General features: G+C 38.8%; 1 protein-coding gene across 2 annotated transcripts; it reads left to right on the plus strand.

The window, feature by feature from the left end:
- The first annotated feature begins 1671 nt into the window (after nucleotides 1–1671).
- On the plus strand, nucleotides 1672–25304 carry LOC146546979 (adhesion G protein-coupled receptor G7-like). Of its 2 annotated transcripts, XM_085264017.1 has the most exons (16): nucleotides 1672–1841; nucleotides 3521–5140; nucleotides 5706–5810; nucleotides 5891–6000; nucleotides 6173–6313; nucleotides 6404–6492; nucleotides 7104–7252; nucleotides 7710–7823; nucleotides 8019–8209; nucleotides 8706–8858; nucleotides 11314–11426; nucleotides 11728–12086; nucleotides 12401–12482; nucleotides 18227–18385; nucleotides 18741–18897; nucleotides 23084–25304. In XM_085264017.1, exons 1-16 carry the CDS (start codon nucleotides 1808–1810, stop codon nucleotides 23291–23293), a joined length of 3786 nt encoding a protein of 1261 aa, XP_085120143.1. In that variant the 5' UTR covers nucleotides 1672–1807; the 3' UTR covers nucleotides 23294–25304. The 2 variants fall into 2 exon arrangements, 1 of the variants encoding a protein (XP_085120143.1); XR_014890639.1 differs by lacking the exons at nucleotides 12401–12482; nucleotides 23084–25304 and having other exon boundaries at nucleotides 18741–18876.
- Nucleotides 25305–27092: the final 1788 nt, after the last annotated feature.

Here is a 27092-nt window from a genome sequence, read left to right on the forward strand (position 1 = left end):
GACGCTGCGGTCTATTTACACGTACAGGCCAGTGCACACTCTTTCAATGATGAGGATGTACACATCCTGGACAGGGAGGAATGCTGGTTTGAGTGCGGAGTCAAGGAGGCCATTTACGTGAAAAGGCGAGGAATCCAGGCGGGGGCCTATGGGTACATCTTTCACTATCTTACAATGCTGTGATTGCAGCCATTCCCCAGCTCTCTGTAAATGGTACTCATGGCCATTGATCAGTCGTCTTTGATCAGTGGTCTTTGATCAATGATCTTTGATCACTAGTTGTTGATCAATGGTCATGAGAATTTGCATAATTATGATGAAGAAACTAACCTCCCAGCCTACTGTTCCTTCAGTGGTGCTAGTTTCTCATTATACAAATGTACTGTTTATAAGATTGGGGAAACCTGCAGTCAGCTGAGACTGAAGAAGTCACTTAGATGAGTGACGAAACGTTTCTCCCACTGAAAACGCTACGTCCAGATGAACAGAATCAACTTTTTGGGACTTGGAGTTGATGTTCCTCACTTTTGCCTAATAATGATTTACATTTCAGGTGTAGAGAGGTTGACCCAAACATGGAAGCTTTTTTGTTCCATTTAACTCATAAGGAGCAGTGGGCAGCCACCAGCATGGTCAGCATCAGTGGTCATTACTTGTTTTCTCTGTACATTTGAATTCTGGGTTAAATTGTCCTAAAACAAAACTCCCCCTACTGAATAATTTACAGCCAGTCCCTGTAAACTGGCTCTAAATTATTAGAGTGGGTGTCAAATGTAAGGCTCGAGGCTCACAGTCGGCTCATAAATGTTCGATTTTAACTGTATTTTCATGAGTTTTACTGCTTGTCCTGCTGATAAAGACCTCCCCCATGTGCATTCATACCACACTAAAGTAATTAAGTAATAGATAAAAAGTTCAATGACAGAAAAGTTACATTTTCTTTGTGTACTATAGAAATCTCTCTGTTATTTATTTATTTATTTTACAATCGGCTCATAATAATAATAATAATAATAATAATAATAATAATAAAAAGGTAGAGGACAGTGCGCTACCAGGACGTCTCTGTAATTTTACAAAATGATTGTTTAAAGTTTAAACCCAAAGAGTCATGCTGACAGATTTCTTTGATTAACTACATTAGCATTTCTCTATCATGTAGAAAAAAAAGACATACGATTGTAGCAACACTTCTTTTTCCCGTATTAAGATATCTCATGGATTGCAGTTAAACTTCTGTACAGTGACAAAAAGAAGGGTTTCACTGGTCAGGACCACTTAAAGGCAAAGTGGGTGGTGCATGGTCCATGATGTAAAATGAGTTGGACATCACTGCTATACAGTATTATGGTGTTTCTATTATTTTGACCTGTTTTTGATGAACACGTGTTACCTTTACCTTCACTGCTGCTGACTGTAGGTCCTTGATCGTTTTACAATAAAAACAAAAACGACATTAAAAGTTTGCAGATACTGAGATTTACCAGTGACACTTCAGGTTTCACACTGTGCACCTTCCCTACGGTAAATCACACCATATTTATTGATTTAGCACCTTTTACGAAGGTGGACTGCAGTTCAAAGTCCTTTATAGGTAACATATGAGCAAAGACAGTCGATACAGGAACTTTTTCCTGAAAAAAACGTGCAGTAAAACAATCATGTGTTATATGATCTGGTGGCTCATTGTGAAGCAGAATAATGCAGCTGAATGGTTTCATGCAGACTCACAGAGTGGCGTCTTTAAATATGTAAACTTTTACCAAACCGGACAAACAGGAAATCTGATTTGCAGCAGCTCAACATCATGGATGGCTGGGTTTGGCTCGTTTTCACTCTGGGTAAGAACAACTGAGTTTATCTGATTGTTGCTGGCATTTCTGGAGTTGTTAGTGAGACACAGTGTGACCTAAGTCACATCATATGATACCATAAAACACAATTTCTACTGTATTTTTTCCTTGACAACAATAACTATTATTTTAGTCATCACTGAAATCTCATCTAAGTCAAACTTGATTTTTCTTAATTTTAGATAAATAAGGTTAAACTAATGTTTACAGTATGAACAGATAAGTTATGCATGCAATATATAAAATTATTTATATAATTTGTCTATTTTTTTTTTGCTTTTCTCAGACTTAACCCAACAATTAAAAACATCTCAGCAACAGAATGGAAAAACATGTCATTTTATTGTTTTGGTTAATTTGTCATTCCCCAAAAGTTGATTCTGTTCATCTGGACGTAGCGTTTTCAGTGGGCGAAACATTTCCTCCTAAGTCATCCAAGTGACTTATTTAGTCTCAGGTGACTGGTGGATTCCCCAACCTTATAAACAGTACATTTTTTTGTTTTCTTTAGGTCACGAGCAGTTGTCCAAGCATTTCACTACATATCGTACTGTGTATGACTGTGTATGTGACAAATAAAAAAAATTTGAATTTGAATTTGATTTGCACAATGACTGATACCAGCCCACTGAATGAAAAATGGGCTGGGAGGTCAGTTCCTTGATTGTTAATATAAAAATTGTGAGACTAAAGAAATCACTTTGATGACTGCTGTTTCTTCCACTAAAGATGCTACATCCAAATGAACAGACTCAAGTTTTTGGGATTTCCTTGCCTGGATGATTGAGCATGTATCAAGACTTTTCTTTGTCATTATCTTTATAACTAGCAAACTCTGTGATATATATACCTGTATATACACACACGAGTGCAGAATTTGTATTAATTATTTTTCTACATCATATAGATGTTGATGCTCACAGTGATCTATGCAGTGTCTGTTAAACACTTTTTTTTTCTATTTTTTATGTCACTGCTCGAGATTAATTGTTTGCAAAACTATGACTGTTATGTGTGTCCCATAATCATAATGAGCAGTGCCCAGCTATAAAACATAACAGTTCATCATAAAACAGCCCAGATTTTCTCTGTGGATCAAGCCTAGGCATCATTATCAAGTAAAGAGTTATTAATTAGTTGCAACACTAGATTGTAGACTTGTACTTAATTGACACATTGGTGTTTTTCTTAAAAAAGTTATAGAAAACAGAAGTGTTACACAATAAATCGTTCGCTATTACCTTTCAGGAGCTCCATATTAATAGATTTTAGTACTGAGTGCATTTTTGTCATTCAGACTTTTATTTCAGACTGAAAAAAACATTACTGGATATCAGGGTTCAGATGTTCATGTCCCCTCAGGTTGAAATTGAATGACCTGAGTAGTCCTGATTCTACCTGTACTGCTACCATCAGATCATCATTTTAATGTGCAGTACCTGTAAAACTATCTGTATCAGCCTAAGCTGTGCATTGTGTTTAATAACAACACACTAAAGTCATGGTAAGCACAGAAAATACTCTACATTTAATTTGTAGTACTTTTATAGTATTTGTTTTTTACATATCACTTCTGCTGACAATCACTAATTACAAAGCATGTTAACATTGCTAATGTCAAACTGATCATTGTAATGCTGATGCGTTTCCCACATCTGTTCCTTTAGCCTCCTCCACAGCTGGAGCAGAGTTGACTGCAATAACAGACATCCCTGATACTGCAACTACTGCACTCCTGCCCACTGCTCTTCCTGATCATTCTACTACCTCACAAAATATTACTACTACACCAAGCTTCACCGCTTCACAAAGCATTACTGCACCAAGCCTTACTACTACACAAAACATTAGTACTGCATCAAGCATTACTACTGCCACACAAAACATTACTACTGCATCAAGCATTACTACTGCCACACAAAACATTGCTACTGCACCAAGCATTACTACTGCTACACAAAACATTACTACTGCATCAAGCATTACTACTGCCACACAAAACATTACTACTGCATCAAGCATCACTACTGCCACACAAAACATTACTACTGCACCAAGCATTACTACTGCTACACAAAACATTACTACTGCATCAAGCATTACTACTGCCACACAAAACATTACTAGTACTACACAAAACATTTCTACTGCACCAAGTGCTACTGCTACTACTACACAACACATTGCTACTACTCCAAGCACTACTGCTACTATTACACAAAACATTACTACTGCATCAAGCATTACTACTGCCACACAAAACATTGCTACTGCACCAAGCATTACTACTGCTACACAAAACATTACTACTGCATCAAGCATTACTACTGCCACACAAAACATTACTACTGCATCAAGCATCACTACTGCCACACAAAACATTACTACTGCACCAAGCATTACTACTGCTACACAAAACATTACTACTGCATCAAGCATTACTACTGCCACACAAAACATTACTAGTACTACACAAAACATTTCTACTGCACCAAGTGCTACTGCTACTACTACACAACACATTGCTACTACTCCAAGCACTACTGCTACTATTACACAAAACATTGCTACTGTACCAAGCATTACAAATACTACACAAAACATTACTATTGCACCGAGCATCACTACTGCTACACAAAACATTACTACTGCACCAATCATCACTACTGCTACACAAAACATTACTAGTACTACACAAAACATTACTACTGCACCAAGCATCACTACTGCTACACAAAACATTACAAGTACTACACAAAACATTACTACTGCACCAAGCCTTACTACTACACAAAACATTACTACTGCATCAAGCATTACTACTGCTACACAAAACATTACTACTGCACCAAGCCTTACTACTACACAAAACATTACTACTGCATCAAGCATTACTACTGCTACACAAAACATTACTACTGCCACACAAAACATTACCACTGCACCAAGCATCACTACTGCTACACAAAACATTACTAGTACTACACAAAACATTACTAGTACTCCAAGCACTACTGCTACTACTACACAAAAAATTACTGCAACTACACAAAACATTACTACTGCACCAAATGTTACTACTATTACACAAAACTTTACTACTTCCCCAACAATTCCTATTACTACATCTAAAACTTACACTACACCTTCTACTTCTACTAGTACTACATCTCCAACTTCAGTTACCCCGCCTACCACCACTGCCCTGAAATGTGATAATGGAGGGGAAAACGTAAACGGTGTCTGCCTCTGTCCTGATGAATGGACTGGAGAGACATGCTCAGAAGGTAAGAACAAACAAACAAACAAAGAAGGTTGAATTTTTTGTTCACTTTTTAGATTTGCAGAAAACAGCAACTATGTGATGCTATTAGCCGCAAGCTGATGCTTTGTGTCAGTAATTTACTTTTATATTTGTTGTTACATTAAAGTTTACATAAATTACATTTTTTCTGTGATATAAAGATGTGGGAAACCACAACCAGATCGTTAACTGAAATAAATAACTAACCAACACTTTGAGCAGTCATTACATGTCCAAACTTAGGATCTTCGGGTCTTTACTTTATTGTGTGATCCAGCTTTTAAACTACAAAAATCCTGTCTCAGTTATAAAACAAAACAAAACAATAAGAGAGGGTTATGCAAATGCAATTTTAAAAGAACATGCCATTGGAGTCCGCTCAAATGTGATTGGTCAACAGTCAACAGCATTCAGATTGTAAATAATCACTGAAACTCAAATTCTTTCTCTAAACATGGATCATCGATTTTTTTCCACTTTTGTATTTTTATATAAATAACTAATTATATGTTTTTTCTGCCTATATTTTAATACCTTTGTCTTCTTAGTAAATTTCTGCGCAGCCCAACGATTTGAAGGATTCAGGTTCCCCCGTACACCCATTGGTTGGTTCGCATATTCTGATGAAATATGTGAAGTGGGAACAAGTGGCGGTAAGTCATCCCTTCAGTCCAACATCACTTTGTCAGGTACACCCCAATGTAGTGATGTTTGTCTTTCTATCCCCACTCAGCTGGAAAACCTCAGGCTTCAACCAGATGCTTGTTCATGAGCGAATCACCAGGTTTCAACACTCTACATATCTTCCAGTGTAACCTGACACTCAGTGATATACAACAAAATGTAAGAACTGTTTTTATTCTTCTGAAGACTTATTACTTGATGGTCTTATACAGTTGCAGCTTGAACTGAGTATTTTATGTAATCCGGTAAAAAGGCAGCAAGACATGCACAGGATTACACATTCATTTAAGGACCACAAAAAAAAAAGAAAAAACTTATTTCTTCCACTCAGCTGACCAGTCCAGCTGATTTAGAGATGCTGGCAACCAGCACTCAGATTCTGACATCCAACCCAGAAGAGCTGACGGCCGAAAATGTTACAGCAGCGGCTGAGATCGCCAACACACTGCTGCTGTCTGCAAACGCCACAGAGGTACAAACAGTCAACAAAACTTAAGAAAAAACCCTGCTGTAGCATCAGTAGTTACTGACTGTAGCATCCTGGTTCATGTTTGTGTTGCAGAGTGTCAGAGTGGCAGCAGTAGCAACGGTCAGTCAGCTGCTGAACACCACTGTATCAGATGACACAGAGGAAAACAACACAACTCTGGGGTGAAGTACTAAGAATAAAATATTAATCTATTAACTCATATGACGTCTTCAATTGTGTTTAGCTTAAATTAGCCGCTTTTCCTGGTTTAAAGCAACTATACTCACTAGGTACTTCATTAAATACACATTGATTGTTGCAGGTTGGACTGATGCTCTTTTAACTTCAGAACTGCATAGATTCAACAATTTGCTGGAAATGTTCCTCAAATTTTGGTCCATATTGTCATGATAGCATTGCACAATTGCTAGAGATTTTTTGGTTGCACACCCATAAACCCTTTTTCAGGCTGTTTTCTGTAAACTCGACATTTAAAGAGAACACCCGTTTTAAGCAAATATCCCAGCAGATCATCAGTTTCCAAAATACTCAGACCAGTGCATTTGACACCAAAAAACTACATTCAAAGTCCCAACCTGTCCCCATTCTAATGATTAGTTTGAAATCCAAGATGGTCATCTTGACTATGTCTATATGCATGCATGTACTGAGTCACTGCCATGTGATTTGCTAATTAGATACTTTCATTAATGAGCAATTTTGTAAATGTATCTAACAGACCAGTGAGTGTAAGACAGCCTGTTTTGTGGTTGCTTTTGTTTGTTATGTCCAGGCTGACGGTGACTCTGGACCAGCTCTCAGTGAACCTCAGCCTCAGTCTCAATGCATCTCAATCTCAGGTGGTTCAGCCAAACCTGGTGGTCCAGTCGGCACAGATCCCTGCTGCAAACACTCAGGGAGTCCAGTTCACTTCTCTTAGAGGTCAGTGAGAAACGGTGTTAAAGAAAAGTAATCCTCCAATTTTTTAATTTTTTTCCCCCATTTTACTGCTTTTCATCCCTTACATACAGTTTGGTTCAAATTTGACTAAATTTGACACTAATAAAAATACGCTAATAAAACTTTTAACATTCAAGGCATATCTGTTCAGATAGATATTAGATCCACCGGTGTGCGTCAAGTCAAGAAATATTGTGGTTTTAGGGAATCTTTAAACTGTAAAACTGTGTTGAAGTGGGGACAGTTAACAGAACTGTTTGTGTTCCCCCACAGTTGTCCAGGTTCTTGCATGGACAGGCACCCACAGGTCTCCTCTCAGAATATCATGATGTAGTGGAACAATTTCAATATTTGTAGCTTTAAGATTAAAGATCCAGTGGTAAGGTTCTGCATTTTTTATTATGTGATCACAAACAGCTCACTTCTTTTGCTGCTACAGGGACATCTGGCAGTTTTGTAGCTGAGAGAATTCAGCTGAACACAAATGCAACACAGGTTGTGGTGGAAAACAGTTTCATAGCTGATGCCCTCATTTATGTAAGATTCCCTCAAGGTGAGTTTTCTAGACTTACACAGTCTTACAACAGAACTTGTTAAGATGCTTAAGGTGTCACTAAGAGGTATTTAAGAGAGCTGTTTTAGTTTGTTATTAATAAAAATGGAGCACTTCTATTTCAGACATTGTCAGTTCTTGTTACACCCACACAAAAGTTTACCAACTGCAGTGGATTTCTTTCTCTTATGTCAGGCAAAGGTGTCAGAAGTCGTCAGACAGACTCAAACGTCTCTCTGGGTTTCGTTCTCTATCAGAACGATCGTTTCTTCCGTTCAAAACTCTACATGAGGCGACGGGCCACCATCAGGGTCCTGTCAGCCAGCGTCAGAGGGCAGGAACCCAACATGGTGCCACAACATGTGGAGATGATGTTCAGGCCAAGAGTAAGAAATCCAGCATTTCAAATTAAAGTCAATTTTAATATTTGTTGACCTATTTTAAGTCAGTTTTATCTTCAAGATTTCAGATAATGGTGACCACTGGACAGCTTTTCCTTCAATAACTTGTGATCTCACCTGACAATGTATCATGTTTGACCTTTATCTGCAGGTTTAGGGCACACAGATAGTGAGCAGTGTTTATGGTGTTTTTTATGAGACAGATAAATTAATAAACTTGCAGTAGCTGTAGCAGCTGTGATAATGGTGTAAAAATAGAACAATACCAATATACACATCACAAAGTAAAATATTCATACCTAACTTATGACCAGTTGTGTTTTTATTGTTAAAATGGTTCTGTGTTATTTTCAAAGAACTGCATATGTGCTATAAACTCTAAAAATGTGAAACATACCATCTGCTTTTGAAAGCAAATTGTATGTTTACATGTAAATCAGAGTTGTGGATTTCTGAGTAAGGCTGTGTATTTCTGTTTCAGAACATAAGTGGGACGTCTCTGTACGACTTCTCTTGTGTTTTCTGGAACTACAGTCAGAAGGACTGGAGCACCAGTGGCTGCTCTAAAGGAAACACTTCAGATGGACTCATGAGGTGTTTCTGTAACCACACCACCAACTTTGCTGCTCTCTGGGTGAGGGTCACAAGTTTTCAGGGCAATAGATGACGTTACAGTGTTGGGTTGCAAATTTTGAAGCCTATATGATAACCTTCAGATCCAATTAAAACCAAAACACTCAGAAAGATCCTCTGGAAAAGACTAGAATTCTTGGAACAGAGTTTATTAAACAGTGTCATATGAAGAGCAGAACAGTACATTTACAGCAAAAAAAAACACATGGAAAGCAAGCAAAGCAAACCCTGGGGTGTAGGGTCTTAAAGCACAAACAGCAACAACACACAAAATGACAAAAAGGAAAAAAGCAGCAGTCTGGGGCATATCGACCCTCCTCTTACAAAGGATCAGTGACCGCTCCTCCTGTTGTTTGGTAAATTTCCACCCAACAGCAGGAGGAGGAGCAGGAATTTCCGATCAAATCTACAAATGTCAATATTATCTCAATTATTGATACTTTTCTCCAATCCATTGTTAATCATACTTGCACCTTGCTCCTTTCTTTTAATCTTACACTTATGTTACATACCTTTCTGACCCTACCCCATAACTTTTCAAGCACCAGTCTTACATCCATCATTTTGAAATGTGTCCCTTCATCGGTTTTATGGCCAAAGTGATTCCAAAAGTTTGCAAAACGGCAGCTAACAGTTAATCAATTTGACAATTTTGTCAGGTGCACTTGTCAGAAGTAAACTGGTATCTATGCTAAGAAAGGGTTTTTCTCATCTTCTGGCGGCTGATGCGAGAAACTGAATCCCAGGTGCATGCCCACCGGGGCCAGGTTTGTTTACCGTATAGGTAATGAAAGGGCTGGACACAACGTGGAGCAAAAAAGATGAGCACGGAGAAAAAGGGTCCCAGGTGCATGCTTTAGCAGTGCCAAGTTTAATTAACCCTATGTTTGGACTAGTCACCATTGGCCTTAACACAATCAAAGGTTACTTACTGATCCTAATTACTACATTTTCAAACAGTATTGAACAACATGTGTTCATACAACAAGTGGCACAAACTTCATTAATATAATTAGAGATAATATTTGACTTAAATATGTGGGTCTTGTGATCTCGAACATGTGATTCCATTATATAAAATACTCCAGTATAGGTATATATATATATAAAAAAAAACACCCAGCACGCCCCCCTGCGGGCGGTTTATCCTTCAAGCTCGGGTCCTCTACCAGAGGCCTGGGAGCTTGAGGGTCCTGCGCAGTATCTTAGCTGTTATATATATATATATATATATATATATATATATATATATATATATATATACAGTGTTGGGAAGGTTACTTTTAAAATGTATTCCATTACAGAATACATGCCCCAAAATGTATTCTGTAACGTATTCCGTTACGTTACTCAATGACAGTAACGTATTCTGAATACTTTGGATTACTTAATATATTATCATGCTTTTTACAACAACGTGAATGTACTATTGCTGTGTGATTTATTACTATTACTGAAGGTCCGCGACTCCGAACTGTAGTAAAGGGACCTCTGACTAATACGGCGGGGTCCCTGTCAGCTCGTAGCTGAAAAATAGCTTTACTTTGTTGTGTGGGTCAACTTTTCTTGCGAGAGACAGAGAGAGGCGTTGAAAGGCTGCTCCAACGGAACTTATTGTTTCGGAGGAAAACACGAACACGGTGTACAGTCGAGTCTTCATAGCTTACTTACAACTGGGCTCGTCAGGCACTCTTCTTGGCTGCAGTGGTTATTATTATATTTACATGCTTCCAGCTCCCGTTTTTCCTCAGTGACAACTCGTACCTTTCCACTCCCCTTTTTCTCCCTCCTAGCGCTCACAGACCCCTAACGTGTATGGCAGTCCATTCTCCCTGCAACACGGAATACACTGCCCATGATGCTACATTCTTTAGAGCTATGCTTGTAGCATTCTGCCTGTTAGCTTAGCACAACAAAAACGAAAAGGCGCTCTCTCACCCAGGAAACACACAGTCGCAGAGAGAGAGAGAGAGCGTCGCCCGGTAACCATGGCAACCGTAACACTGCCGCCTGGAACAACAGAACGTAGCTGTCAAACAAAACCCAAACAGTCCTGACCCGCGACAAAATGAAACAGGAAAGTACCGCAGTGTAATCCATTTATTTCAACAAAGTAACTGTATTCTGAATACCACCTTTTTAAACGGTAACTGTAACGGAATACAGTTACTCATATTTTGTATTTTAAATATGTAACGGCGGTACATGTATTCCGTTACTCCCCAAAACTGTATATATATATATATATATATATATATATAGTGTATATGAGTATATATGATTACATAGTATATATGTGAGTATATGTCAAGTGTATACAGGTATATATGTCATATATATCATACAAAAAAACCTCAACAACAGCTTGTTAAACCTTGGTCATGAAAATGGTTCAAAATGTAAATCTAACTCATCGCAGATATTTTATGAGTTTAAATCTGAATCCTATTTTTCAGTCATACAGAGAGAACTACGAGTATGCAGAAGCTCTGGGTGTGATCTCCATTGTGGGACTTTCTCTTTCTATTCTGGGTTTGGTTGTGACGATCATTTATCACATTAAAGAAAAGTAAGTTTGGGTTACTTCACAGATAAGAAATGATGTTTAATTATGCTGCATTAAAATTCTCTCATCACATTTACCAAACACTTCTAGTTGTTATTTAACAAACTGAAACTTTCTTGGATGCAACAAATAGTTATTTTTATTTTACATTAATGCTTTGATTATTTTATTTGACCTATAAAGTCTAAAAGTAGTAAAATTGCTGTCTGTCTGTTTTTATATATATTTTTTTGTGGTGTTTTTCTTTAAGAAATACCAAAACTTAAAAGATATTAAAACTTCTTTGTTATTTTTCTCTCTGTAGCTTCTTCAGCAAGTCTCATGGGCAGCCAAGTAACTTGAATTCAAAGCTGGCTCTGCTGTGCATCTACCTCAGCCTGCTGGCCTTCATCATCACCTTCCTCTCTGGAGTCCAAAACTCCAGCAGACAGAACGACACTAAGGTGCAGAGTGATGATCGGATCAACAACATCTTGAACTCTGATGAACACATAGAACCAGACCGCGGCTCGTGTACGGCTGTAGCAGCTCTGCTGCACTTCCTCCTGATGGCCACCTTCATGTGGAACAGTGTATACAGCACTCAACTGGTGCTGCTGGTCCGGTCAATGCGCCGCAGCCTGCCAACACACTGGACTCCACTGAGTGTGACTCTGGGATGGGGTAGGACATTCAGAAAGAAAACAAAAATGCCAAATTTGAAATATTTTAGAAGAACTTTAAAGTAGTATAATTAGAAGGAAAAAAGTCATAACATTAAGGAATGCAGATACACAGCACTGTGCTAAAATCTTGAGCTTCTTATCATTTATTTTAGTTTAAAACAAAATTAAAATAAAAACTGAACATTTTGCAGTGATACACAGTTACATCCGCAAACCCCCGGCACATCATTTTCAGATCACCGCGGTCTTACGCTACTCAGGTTAAATTTCATTTTACTTAAACTGTTGTTTTGATTTGTTGTGTCCTGTTAGGAATGCCAGCGTGTTTCATGGTCATCACACTGGGGGTGAGCTACAGGGTGGACAATCCGCTGGGATATAGACAAGAGGAATTGTGGGTAATCTGTGAAATTCTCCACCCTACAATGACCTAAATTCCCAGTTTGGATTATAGAATAGTTTATATATTGTGAAATTTATGGAAGACCACAAAAGCCACGCGCATCAAAATGAAGAATTCTGTGCTTGAATAATAAATTGTAGAATAAATTCTGCATTTGCAAATTTATTTTTGAATTCCACATTAGAAAACTGATTTTTAAAATGTTTTTTAAAAAATTCATTTCAAAAACCTTTTCCGAATTCCAATTTAAAAAACTTATTTTCAAAATGCTTTTTAAATTCCACTTCTCATTTCAAAATCCATTTCCCTTTCCTGTTCGCTCACGGATTAGCTCAGGGATTTACATTTGCATTAGCAACTGGATTAGTAACTTCATTTTAAAAATCTTGCTGCAATACAAATTAGCCACACCGTGAGATGTAAGGAGCTCTCTGATTGGTTGGACAGACACAGGCTGCCAGCCTGAATTTTTCTTGCTCATAGCTTTGCCCTGCTAAGAGGCGTGTGTGCTTGTACAAAGGCCGTTCAGCCTCGGGATTTACACTCGGCTCGACACGGATATGTGAAGAATGAAGGGACCCTGCAGCGAAACGGAGAGCTGAACCTCTGACTGTGTGCCTCTTTACTCAGTCTGACCACCTGTTGAAGGTAACGTGCTAACATCGCTAATGCTAGCATCACCGCACGTATCCCTGTTATTTTAAGGTCATCTTAGCTTATGAATCTTTTACGTCGCAGCTGTACAAGCTAGCTACGTTTTTTTTACGCTGCTGTGGTCTTCACAAATAAAGCTTGAAGCAGCTCAGACTATTAGCACTGAGCCCTATTACATTTATACAGTGTTAGAGCATTAGAGCTGCGACCTACAGCCTTTAAACTAGCGATTAAAATGCTGACAGTAAACTCATCAGTCCAGATGTTACCAGATTACTTTATGATACTTAGAATTAAAACAACTAAGACAGGCTGATTAAAATAACAGCTGTCAGTTCTCTCATTCCTTATATCAAAACTGGAGATCACACTACTGATTTCAGTTCATTTAATATGTGAGTGCACAGATTCATTCTCAACTGGACATAAATGATGATCAAAGGTTGTATATATGATGAATTCATCAAATCCCAGCCTCTAACACAGTGTGCTGAATCTTAGCATTTAATGTCCAGTATATTCTAATCAGCACACTTTAAGCATTCACTGCAACTACAGTATCTACACCTCTGTGGCAAATGTGTGGTAAAGATGCAGATCACGACATGTAATTATTAATAAAATATGCATAATGAAAAACACAAGATGAAATTGATTGAGTACAGGGTGGGCCATTTATATGGCTACACCGTAATAAAATGGGAATGGTTGGTGATATTAAAGTCCTGTTTGTGACACATTAGTATATGTGAAGGGGCAAACTCCTCAAGATGGGTGGTCACCATGGTGGTCATTTAGAAGTCGGCCATCTTGGATACAACTTTTGTTTTTTCAATAGGAAGAGGGCCATGTGACACATCAAACTTATTGGTAATGTCACAAGAAAAACAATGGTGTGCTTGGTTTCAACGTAACTTTATTCTTTCATGAGTTATTTACAAGTTTCTCTTTGTTCTAAGCCATTGACATGTCGAAGAGGTTAACACGTGAGGAGTGGATCAAAATTGTGTTGATATCTGTTGAAAGCAGTAACCGGGTCATTGCAGCAGATTTAAATGCAAGACATCCTACGAGACCACCCATCTCCCATGCTACAGTTAGCAAACTGCTTGCTAAGTTTCGTGAAACTGGTTCAGTGTTGGATTTGCCAAAATGTGGACGCAAGAAAACTGTCACTAATGAAGAAACATCAGTGGCTGTCCTAGCTTCATTCAGCAAGAGCCCACAGCGTAGCACTTGCCGCATGTCACTGGAGAGTGGCATTAGTCGGATATTAGCTACTCACAAATGGCACCCTTACAAACTACAGCTACTGCAGCATCTCAACGAGGATGACCCAGATCGGTGCACAGAATTTTCAGAATGGGCAAAACAAAAATTGGAACAGGACCCTCAGTTGACGCACAAGATTTTGTTCAGTGATGAGGCAAACTTTTATGTAATACTTGCTCTTGACGAAGGCTGTCGCACTTTTCTCCTCTCCTCCTCCTCTCCCTTAGCTTCCCTGCTTAGCCTCTTGTGTCCTTGTCTAGGCTCGTGTTTTTTGTATTACTTTTCCCTGGAACACTCTCTCACAGTCTGTTCTCTAAAACCTAAAAGAGGAATTATGGATTTGATCAACTGGTCCTTGAATGCAATTGACACCCTTTTCTCAATGAGAAGTTTGGGCTCGGGTGAGCCTGAGTGCTGAAGATATCTACCTATTAGGAAGCATGATAACAGGGTTCTTGCTGATCGGAGCTGGCTTGGCCCTGACTTATCGAAGAATCAAGAAAGTGGAACCGGCTGTTTAAACCCCCACAAGGCTGTCCGCTGGGATTGAAACGATGGAACGAGGCGTGAGTTTCTCAAAATGGGCTCATTGAGTGCAGCACGGATAAGATCTTGGAGAAGCTTACGGCTGCCGTGAATACTCAGAATAAGACCTCTGAGCGCAAATTGGATCACATCTTGGAGAAGCTCACTGCGGTCATGAGTTCTCAGAATCGGCTCTTTGAGCACAAGAATGACAACATCACGGAGCGTAAGTTTGATAACATCATGGAGAAGCTCACGGCTCTCCAACGGGAGCTTGAAAGACCAGTGTCGGACTGTTAGAACAGCTTTGAAATTCTCATGAGTTGTTCGCACTAAAGTAAAAACCAGCATTACTACATGTGGATATCCCTTCAGCGCCAGCTGCCGTCTCAAGGCTGGAGCTGAACAAAAACACCCTGATAACGACTGTGTTTAGACTGTTCTTCCCATTCTATGCAAGGCTACCTGGGTTGGCTGGAAGACTGTTTACTTAGCCTGGCAGGGCGAAGGACACTGTCTCAGCTCTAGACACATACACACACACACAGACATATATACACATGCAGATGTACACTCATCCCCCCTCCCCCCTCCAAACGCCTTTGACGCTTATTCCCCTCCGATGCTGACAGTGGATCAAGGAGACCAGCGCTTATGCTGCAGGCCTGGATGCACTGTCTACATTGGCTGTCTCTCACCCTTTACCCACCCCTGTGTCTTCTCATGTGTTTCTTTGGTGTATTAAGAGTTTTTTTCATGTGCTATGTGCAGAGGTGTTTTTTTATTGTTCTCAAACTGATCTCCCTGTTGGAGCTCAGTCTGGGGGGAGTTATTTCTTTTCTCCTGATCTTTCCTCATGTTGTGCATTTTCCATTGTTATACCTCTCTGACCTGTCTTCCCCATGTGATGTTTGTGTCATGTATGTATGGTCAGAAGGGTAAGGTCGGCAGCCTTAACCCAATTTCCTTCGGGGTCAACCTTCAGGATCAATAAAGTTTTATTGAATTGAATTGATTTGAAAATTGAAGTTAACAAACAAAACCTCCGCTATTGGTCTGACACTAACCCACATTGGATGGATCCCTCCAAGACTGTTGGAACAACAAAAGTGATGGTTTGGTGTGGTATATGGGGTACATTCTTCATCAATGGAAACCTCAAGGCCACTGGATATTTGAAATTGCTGCATGATGATGTGTTTCCCTCTTTATGCACTGAAGCTGGCACGTTCCCTGAGTTTTTCCAGCAAGATGATGCACCACCACATTATGGGTGCCAGGTCCGAGCATTCCTAGATGAACAGTTTCCTGGAAAGTGGATTGGTCATCGTGGGCCAGTTGAATGGCCCCCAAGGTCTCCCAATCTGACCCCTTAGACTTTTATCTTTGGGGTCATCTGAAGGCAATTGTCTATGGTGTGAAGATAGGAGATGTGCAGCACCTGAAACTACGGATACTGGATGCCTGTGCTGGCATTTCTCCTGCGGTGTTGCTATCAGTGTGTGAAGAGTGGGAGAAGAGGGTTGCATTGACAATCAAACACAATGGGCAGCACATTGACCACATTTTATAAGTGGTCAGAAACTTGTAAATAACTCATGAAAGAATAAAGTTACCTTGAAACCAAGCACACCATTGTTTTTCTTGTGACATTACCAATAAGTTTGATGTGTGACATGGCCCTCTTCCTATTGAAAAAACAAAAGTTGTATCCAAGATGGCCGACTTCTAAATGGCCACCATGGTCACCACCCATCTTGAGGAGTTTGCCCCCTCACATATAGTAATGTGCCACAAACAGGACTTTAATATCACCAACCATTCCCATTTTATTACGGTGGCCCACCCTGTACTTTTCTCTGTATGCTCTGTGCTTATAAAGGCCTTGAATTCTGTGATATACACTGTAAATGATGTGAAAATTATTTTCACAGAGGTCTTAAAGTAGTTAAATCACTGCTGATAGCCTGGTTGTTTATAGTATCAATGTTTTTGTGTCTGTAGGTCTGTTTGATAACAATTTGGACTCCTCTGGGAGATGAGGATACACCCACATCTGTTCCATACCGCAGTCATGGATGGTGTTATGGCTCTGAGTCAGCTTTGGGGCATCAGACACACACACGGGGAAACCAGCACCTGGACTTCATGAAGGAAAAACTGCCTCAGTGATGACTGACTGGCTCTTTCTTCTTTAACACACAATTAAAATCACTCCAAAAGAGTGTAAACCTACTGAGGAAGTCTGTAACTTTTTACACATTTGTACTTTTACTTGTTTTATGAGTTATATTTAAGAAGAGTAAAGTTATTCACATAAAGTTTTTATTCTTTTGTAATATGTACCACAGTCATACTGAAGTTAGAAAAAAATATGTCTACATATCATATAAATATATATATATATATATATGTGTGTGTGTGTGTGTGTGTGTGTGTGTGATCTACAGTATCAAAAGCGGAGCTGAGATCCAACAGAACCAGAACTCTGTACTCTCCATCAAGATATCACTAGATACTCTAAGTAAAGCCGTTTCAGTAGAATGTAATTTACGAAAACCAGCATTTTTATCCAGGAAATAGTCAAGTTGTTCTACTACTATTTTTTCTAAAATCTTTGATACAAAGGGCAATTTGGATATTGGCCTATAACTGTTAGGAAGAGATGGATCCAGGTGGGGTTTCTTTAATATTGGTTCAACAACAGCTTGTTTAAAGAATCTGGGAACTGAGCCAGTATAGAGAGAAATATTTATCACTTCCACAATACAGGGGCTAATGGAATTAAACACGCTAATGAAAAGTGAGGCAGGTAGGACATCAAGAGGCTTGAAGTCTGTTTCATATGACAAAATAGGACTCTGATGTCCTGTAATGTGTAAAAGAGGACCAAGTATCAGAGCAAATTGTAAGTTTAATACTGAGAAGATGAAGGAGAGATATTTGACCTCATGGCAGTGACGTTATTTGAGAAATTGATTAATTGTCTTAATTGTATTAAATTGGAATTCGAAAATGGATTTTGAAATGAAGTTTCTAAAAAGCATTTTAAAAATCAGTTTTTTAATGTGGAGTTCAAAAATGAATTTACAAATGCAGAATTTATTCTACAGTTCATTAAGAACAGAATTCTTTATTTTGATGAGGGTGGCTCTTGTGGTCCTCCATAGAAATTACATCCACTGCCTAAAAAAAATGTCATTTTCAGTAAATAAAGTATTTATAAAATTTTGATCAACACGTAGACAAAAGTGTTTTTTTATGTTCTTTTCCTCTCGCTGTAGTTGTTGGCTGGCAGCGTTGGATAAGAACAAACATTTCAACTTTGGAAAACCGATGTTTTGGGCTTTCCTTCTTCCAATCGGCCTGATCCTGATTTACAACATCGTCTTGTTGGTTATTACCTCCATGACTACATGCAAAGTTGAACCCAGACTGACCAGGTAACATCTAAAGCTGCTGTTGTTTCAAAAAATATTTCAAAAATAAATTACCCAAATTTAAGTGGCTGTTAAAAGGTGCAATTCTCAGATATAAATATATTAAGAAAACCAACATTTAAAAATGAGAAATGAAAAAGAAAAACTTTGAACACAATTTAACTGTGAGCAAAACAAAATGGCTTTATTTCTTTTTGTTAATAATAACACTAATAACCAATAACAGTAATGCTCCATCTTTGTCTTCAGGAGAGGTGTATCAATGCATACACTCCATTTTCACAGATGTGATGAAAAGATTATGCAGAATCCTTTCTGACTAGCTTCCATGTGGATTTTAACTCTGTTTTTACTGTAGCAACAAGAAGTCATCTTTAAGCAGGAAGTTCCTCATTAGTTTATCTCTGGCGGTGTTACTCGGTCTGTCCTGGACTCTGGGATATTTCGTGCTGCTCAGTTCAGAAAAAACACACCTGATCTTCAGCATTTTGTTCTACATCTGTACAACCACACAGGTACGACTCCTTCCACTTCATTCTAGAACTGAGATTAAAGGTGTCATGAGCTTCTCAGACTTCAGGTAAACACATAAAATGCAAAAAAACAAAAACAAATGGGAGGTGATTGTTGAAAGTTTTATATTTAATTCATGGTATATCGAAGGGAACAAGGAAAACTGAAACATTTTAACTGAAGCAGTAGTAGTAATAAAAGTACGAAAATGCTGGTAACTCTTGCAAATATTAGGATATTAGAATAGAATAGAATTAGAATTCAACTTTATTGTCATTGCACATGCACAGGTACAGGGCAACGAAATGCAGTTTGCATCAATCCAGAAGTGCTTTAGTGATATAGATATATTACAATATATATTAGCAATAATATAGATATGTGAGTATATTACAGAATGGGTCTATTATGGTATGTTATAATGTACACGGTATGAAGTATGTTGTGAATATTCTATAACTATAAGTATGTACAGGCTGTAGTGAGTACAAGCTATGTACAGGATATGGACAGGATATAAATATGAAAAACTACAGAATATGAAATAAATAACTTTACAGAATCTGAGATATACAGCTATACAGAAATGGGAACTATGCAAGTTGTAAACAGTTGTAGGATTAAAGATTATCGAATGTACAGAATGATTATTTACACAGAGCTATACAGTAGTGCAGTTAAGATAAGTGAGGGTGTAGATAGTTTCTACAGAGGCTATATAAAGTGCTAGTGGTTGTGAGTGGTGGTTCAGTCCATGTTATTATTGTGTGTTTGAGGGTACAGTTGTCCATTGTGGGTGTGTGTATGTTCAGTCCATGAGTTTAACGTGGGTCAGATGTCAGGAGGCAGAGTTCAGGAGTCTGACAGCTGTGGGGAAGAAGCTGTTCCGGTACCTGGTGGTCTTAGTCCGGAGGCTCCTGTGGCGCCTCCCAGAGGGCAGGAGGGTGAAGAGTCCATGTGATGGGTGACTGGGGTCTTTGATGATTTTCCCAGCCCTTTTCAGACACCGCTTCCTGTAGATGTCTTTTATGGCAGGAAGTGGTGCTCCGGCGATGCGCTGGGCAGTTTTCACGACCCTCTGCAATGCCTTCCGGTCCAAGGCAGAGCAGTTCCCGTACCAGACTGTTACACAGTTGGTCAGGATGCTCTCGATGGTGCAACGATAGAAGTTCACCAGGATGTCTGAGGACAGGTGGTTCTTCCTCAGAGTCCTCAAGAAGAAGAGGCGCCGGTGAGCCTTCTTGATCAGCTTGGAGCAGTTGGTCGTCCAGGTGAGATCCTCGGAGATGTGGACTCCCAGGAACTTGAAGCTGCTCACACGCTCCACAGCCGTCCCCTTAATGTGGATGGGTGGATGTGGGTCAGCATTCCTCCTGTAGTCCACGATGAGCTCCTTGGTCTTCTCGGTGTTAAGCAGCAGGTTGTTTCTGTCGCACCACTCAGCCAGACGATCCACCTCCTCCCTGTAGGCGGCCTCATCGTTGTCACTGATGAGGCCAATCACCGTGGTGTCGTCTGCAAACTTAATGATGGTGTTGGAACCATCAGCAGGTCTGCAGTCGTGGGTGAAGAGGGAGTAGAGGAAAGGGCTCATCACACAGCCTTGTGGTACACCGGTATTATTAGTATTATATTAGTGACAAAGCCAAGAAAAACAAAGGTTCATCTCAGTAACCACAGCATTTAAAGAGGATGCCACACCCGAGTTTCAGTCGCTGTTGACAACTGACTGCAAGTAGCTCTGGTATCCAATTGCATCACCATTTTAAAAAGATAGCCTGGTGGGAGGCAACCTGTCTTCAAACAATCATGGCCTGACTTGAACTTCTGTTCTGCAGCAAGTACGTCACTATTTGTGGAGGAATTTCTATCATGGTACTGGGTCTGTGACCCAGTGTTTTGTGTTTGTTTAAGTTATATTCCTTGATTATTTGTTATTCATGACTTTGGTTTTCTTGGTGGTTTGCTGTTCATGTTATATTTGTAGTTCTAGGTCCTAGTTTTGGTCACTGTGTCTTCCCTGTGTTCCATGTTGCATATACAGTCAGTCATGTCTCAGTGTCAAGTCCTTGGCTGTATCCCAATTCAGGATCTGCATCCTTTCGCAGTCTTCGTGGGCCGGGTCCTCCAAAGACCGAGAAGGCCCGAAGTGCCAGTCTTGTCAAATGGGACCATCTAGCCTCTGTCACGCTGCTCAGGTTGCCTAGCAACCATGATACTAACCGCTGGAAACGTTTCATACAGCATTGTTTGACAGAAATGAAGGAGACATTTCTTTTGTTCATCTGTTTGTTTTTACATGAGCTTTGTTTGATTTGATAAGTATCTGAGGCTGAGACCACAGGACTGTAAAACATGATTGTTGGGCTTCATTTCTGTACTGAACAGTCATTTAAAGATTAGCTAGTAAATAACAATTAGCTAATGTTGTTCATGAGACTAAAGTCATCTCACTTTGGTAATGTAAATACAATATGGCCAATATTAAATTAACTATTATATTAATTATTATTAGGTATTACAGCAGTGAACCTGAACTCTGTATCAAATACTGGGCTTCAGTAAAGATTCAAGTTGCAGTTATTTATATTTCCTAAAACCTTATATCTTCACTCAAAGACAAGTATCTTTTACAGTGTATATATAGATGTATTATATATTGTTCTTTTAATATGTTGGCTGATAGGTTTGTAGCATAAACCTATTCGCTGGAACGTTCAAGACAATTCTACTACACAGCAAAGCAAGACACAAGCAGGCAAAGTTCTTTATGTTTCTCGTATACAAGAAAGACCAACTGGACAAACACCGTTCCTTCGCTTGACCCCAGTTGCTCTTGTCTGCTCCCTCGTAACGCTGCTCTTTTATTGCGGTTACATGAATATACATAGGCTCATTTACATAGGTACACATGTAAACAAAGAGTACTGTCTGTGTGTGTGTGTGTGGGGGGGTCAGAATGTGACCACATAAACAACTTCCCTAACCCTGCTGGTCTGGAAGTCCAGCAGTTCATCTAAACAAAAGGCACTTATACTAAAACAGATATAGATGTGTTTGCTGTACCATATATCAGTAAGAGAAGATACAAGATCTCTCATGACCCTAGGGTGTGAGTGTGTATGCCAGAACACTCTGGAATGCACACAAAGTCTTTGCAGACTACTAAGAATCACACATCTTATCACTACACAATCGATTATACACCTCTAAGGTCTGGTTAAATATTTCTAAGCATAAATGACAATCAACAATATAAACCTGACATTGGCATTAGTAAATATGTCTGAATCCTTACATATATGTGTAAAAAGAAAATGTACGACCTGTGATAACTGTTTCTGATAGAATGAAGAGTAGACTGATATATGAAATATTCCTTTATTGGGTGAGAAAATCAGACTATGTCATAACTGCTTTAAGTCATACAGAATAGATATCAGAGCCTTAAACAGGCTGACTTCTGCTAAATGGGTCAAACTGGGCACAAAGTATACAAACACATAACATCCTTATAGAATATGATGTAACACTATAGATCAACTTACCTCAGAATATATAAAGCATATAAACAATTACAGCAATATGATACAACAAACACAGCAGTGCTACTAATCCAAAATACTCAAAGCTTCATAGAACTGAAACAAACATTTTTTTTTAGGTCCATTCTGCTGCTGATACATACTTTAGGTTTCTGAATATTAAACTTGTTGCTGCCTTTCATAGTGTGTAACTTGAAGACCCTGAGTACTTTCCCCCACACTGAAAACATTTGAATGATAAAATTATTTTATCATTACCTAATAAGACTGATTCAGGACAGACAATTAGTTATTTTAAACTTTCCTAGCAGTCATTCACAAACAGGGAACAGTCTGTCTATTCCCTCCATCTGTCAGCTGCTGCTGGCTCTTCCTCACACACTGCTGAGTTTGTCCTGGTGGATCATCAGGGGTGCAATGCTGGACATTTGCAGTTTTCACACATGGAATTCAAATGTGTGATAAGCTGCAGGATTCAAACACAACACACAAGAATTTACAAAGTAATAAGAAAAATCTTGCAAAATAATTTCAGGTACTTTACTAATAACTATAAAGAATAATTTGTCAAACATGTCATCAAACATGACATTACTTACAAAAATAAAGAGAGTAACCATCATCTTCCCTTTCTGTTTTTTAGGGTTTACAAATTTTCCTCCTCTTCACAGCTCGAACACGGGCCTTCAGAGCCTCCATGTCACGGTCCATGCAGTACATTTCCTCAATCAACATCCCTCTGAACAACACAAAGTACAATCTGTGGAAGAAGTGGAATACCTGGAATATGAGCCAATCGGAGACCTACAGGGATCTGAGTGACATCGAAATGACCACCAGCAAAACCCTGTAGGACCTGAGGAGGACTTACAAAAAAGCCTCTTGCAGTAAAAACTTGTCATGTTGACAAGGATTACATGCATACATCACAATGAAAATTCATATTTTTCAGTGTAAGCTAATAGCTGGGAATATTGCTGAAGTCTCCTGGATGAGCTTCTGATTTTTTAAGTGTATTTTTGACTGACTGAACTGCATTTCCCAGAATTTCCAACATGCTGTTCTGCCATCAGAGGAAGAAGCGGTTGGATTTCCTGACTGCTTTGACAGTCTCTCGTTCTCTACATGAAAGACGACAGAGATGACATAGATTATAAAGACTGCTCTTCTACGCACTTTCTATCCAAAATTATGATCCTAAGTTGGCATTTTTCCTTCACAGCTATCTATAAGTTCACTGTATCTTGTATAAAAGACAATGTTTTGTTCATCACATAAATAGGCAACATAAATAAATATTTGTTGTCAGGTGGTAAAGTTCATATTTTATCCAATTCTTTACTTTCCACCTATAAATTAGAAATACAAAAATTGAAGGCTCTGAAAATGTGCTGAGGTTTGTTCATGCTTTTTGTACAATACTGATGCACTGTTATTTTTAGTGTTTGTTTTTGTGCTGTTATTTATGTCCAGCAGAAACTCTTGTTTCTGTATTCATTATGAATTCAAGGTGCTGCGCTGGTGTCCAAGCAGCTCTTCATACTGATCTGAAGTGATTAATGATGGTGAATGTGTCTTTTTAAAAACTGGTGACCCAGCTGGACAAAGCAGTGATCATTGCTGCCTCCAGGTGGTGACAGTTAGTTTGTTTTGACTTCAAAGTTCACAGCAGAGCTGAATGATAAACGTTTTATTTTACCAGAGAATAATGTTTATCATCATTTAAATTGTACTGGAAGCTTTTGAAATGTTGGAAATGTCACACCTTTTAATTTTAAAATTGCACTTTTTTCTTTAATGAATTACAGTTATTTGTATTTTAAGCTTTGGCTTGTGTCTGAAAACATTTAGCTGTCCACTAATTTCAGATTTGCAGCCTAAAAAGTATTATCAACACTTTGAAAGGAGCCAATCTGCATTTCTACTCGAAGTTTTGAGCCTTTAATTTGTCATTTTAATTTTAAAAGATTTGTCTTTAGTGGCGTATTGTTATTTCGTTATGTTGTCTACTAATCCAACAGCTTGTGGTTTAATATGAAATGTGAAGTTTTTGATATGATTTTTGTATTGAACAACTTTGTGACAGAAAAATGACACTTAATTGGAGAACATAGTTGTCTTTAAAAACTGATTTCCACTTTAAATAATTTTTTGTGTTATTTTGTTTGCTGTCTTTTTTATTTTCTTTCTTATACTCTAATGTGGTCTTCATGATTTAACAGTTCACTGGCATAAACAGGTTTTTCAGTGTTCTGTAATGGAAATGGCAGAAATATTCTTTTTTGCATTATATATTCTTATTTTAAAAGGTCTGAATTATTTCTAAATCTTCTAAAGTTATTACTAAAAACTTTATTTAAATAATTCCTCCACGGTGCTGTAAGACACATTGCCAGTTATTGCAAATGCTTGATTGCAGTTATTGCTTCTAAAACCAGTTATTAGGTGCAACTAGTTAGGTTATTATTATTAGGTTTAGGGGGCAATCACTTTTTCATACAGGGCCCTTAATAATAAATGCCTTCATTTAAAAACTGGATTTTTGTTTACTTGTGTTATTTTTGTTTAATATTAAATTTTTTGATGATCTGAAACATTTAAGTGTGACACGATATATACAGAACCTCATATGGGTATTTTGCAATCGCTACATTTATACGTTTACATATCACAGCAGTACTGCTGTATATCAAATGATCAGCGGATGTCAGTACATCATGCATTGTATGATTTACCTTTTGGTGGGAAAAAAAATTCACAGGCATTTATCATACCATCACTAGTTGTGAGAGTCCCAGTCACCAGGGGCAAGGGTTTCCTCTATCCACAGTTTCCAGTAGATGTCTGTAGACGATGCATGTCAGACATGACCACTTTTGTAACACTTTTATTCTTGGCTGCAGCGTTCCAGCTGCCAGCCACACATACACCAACAACTTCAGTCAGGACCCAGTACAGACTTAAATGCAGGGGAAGTGTGATGAGCTCTGCCTCCCCACAGCTGCGCCACAGACCCACCACAATGTCTTAAATAGAGAAGGTGTTGAAGCTTTGCTCTGATTTCAAAGAAAGTGTTATGACCCAGGTCATGATTTTGTGTGTTGCTTTTGCTCGCCACACCTGAGGGTGGCGTTGTTTGTTCTCTGTCTTGTTTGCTAAGAAACATCTCCAAACTGCGAACTTTGCTGTCTAAATCTGAGTTGGAAATGGTTATTCATGCTTTTATTTCATCTCGCTTAGATTATTGTAACAACCTTTTTCTTTGTTTGAGCAAAAGGAATCTTGACCGTGTCCAGTTAGTCCAGAATGCTGCTGCAAGGCTTTTAACTAAGACGCGAAAAAGAGAGCACATTACACCAGTGTTACGTTCATTACACTGGCTTCCAGTACATTTCAGAATTCATTTTAAAATCTTGGTACTGACTTTTAAAGCTTTGAATTGTGATGCCCCTGCTTACATTTCTGATCTTTTAGAACCCCACGCTCCCTCTCGCAGCCTGAGATCATCTAATCAAAGGCTGTTGGTAGTCCCTCGCACATATTTTAAAACCAGAGGTGATAGATCTTTTAGAGCGGTGGCCCCCAGGTTGTGGAATGCTCTCCCTCCATCATTACGTTGCCTTGATTGTATTTATTCTTTTAAAAAGCAGCTTAAGACTCATTTATTTAGATTGGCTTTTAATTAGATTTGTGCTGTGTGTTTTATTATTTATGTATTTTATGTATTTCTGTTTTATATTACTGTGAAGCACTTTGTGGTTTTTATCCTGTGAAAAGTGCTATATAAATAAATTGATTTGATTTTGATTTTGTGCTTGTTTAAGTTCCAGATGGAGACTGACCATTAGTGGAAGAGTGAGGCTGTGTCCCAATCCAGCGACCGCACGCTTTGGTGAATAGTAAATGCCAAGATGAATCTTGTGACACCTGTTGGAACCACATTATCGTAAATGCACAGTCCCGCAAATCTGTGAATCATTTTCCAGACAGAAGGCAGTATGAATAGAAGTATCACCACTACAAGTGTAATCAATTGTACCAATATTACCCTTCCCTGGCCACAAACTGAAATGTCAACATATTCCAGGCAGGAATGTAGCTGTGTACACACCAAATATCTGCGTGAGCCACCAAGACATCACATATTTGCAAAGGTTGTCACACCATCCATGTCAAATATGATAGAGAACCCCCTGACCTTAACCTAGAACCTTAAAAAGTAAATGTTTGGCCTCAGTTAGTGCTGCCCCTGTCCCACAATAAATCGTTTTACCTGACATTTCAGTTTGTATGTCCCACACAGCTGAATATGCTGAACATACGGAAAATAGGGAACTGATAAAACAGAAGTGCAAGATGGTCAGGAATGTAATCCAATGTCTTGCTGCATTCCAACGGCAAGGAGCAGACGGCCAAACTCATTCGACTCCGCCGTGAAAATGAGCACCTGTTCACCGGTGCAAAACACTCAGCCGCAGTGGGTTGGAGGTACAGCAACAGTATGAGGTTTCCAATCAGTGAGGCACAAGGGAGAGTGAACTGTCTGCCCTGCGGTCCTAATCTAGTACATTTTTCTGTGGATGCCATTCAGGGAATAACCTTATTTTCATGTTCTATCATATTTCGTCTGTCAGAGCAATCGTGGAGAAGGT

Source organism: Mchenga conophoros, linkage group LG23, assembly GCF_057382185.1.
Source record: "Mchenga conophoros isolate Kocher_MC1m ecotype Shallow Benthic linkage group LG23, M_conophoros_male_GT1.1, whole genome shotgun sequence".
Lineage (NCBI taxonomy): Eukaryota > Metazoa > Chordata > Actinopteri > Cichliformes > Cichlidae > Mchenga > Mchenga conophoros.

Bases quoted from the DNA above. Each gene is read 5' to 3' on its own strand.
- LOC146546979 (XM_085264017.1), top strand. From the start codon at position 1,808: ATGGATGGCTGGGTTTGGCTCGTTTTCACTCTGG. The intron at 1,842-3,520 runs GTAAGAACAACT...CTGTTCCTTTAG, and splicing joins TTGGCTCGTTTTCACTCTGG to CCTCCTCCACAGCTGGAGCA. The intron at 11,427-11,727 runs GTAAGTTTGGGT...TTCTCTCTGTAG, and splicing joins ATTTATCACATTAAAGAAAA to CTTCTTCAGCAAGTCTCATG.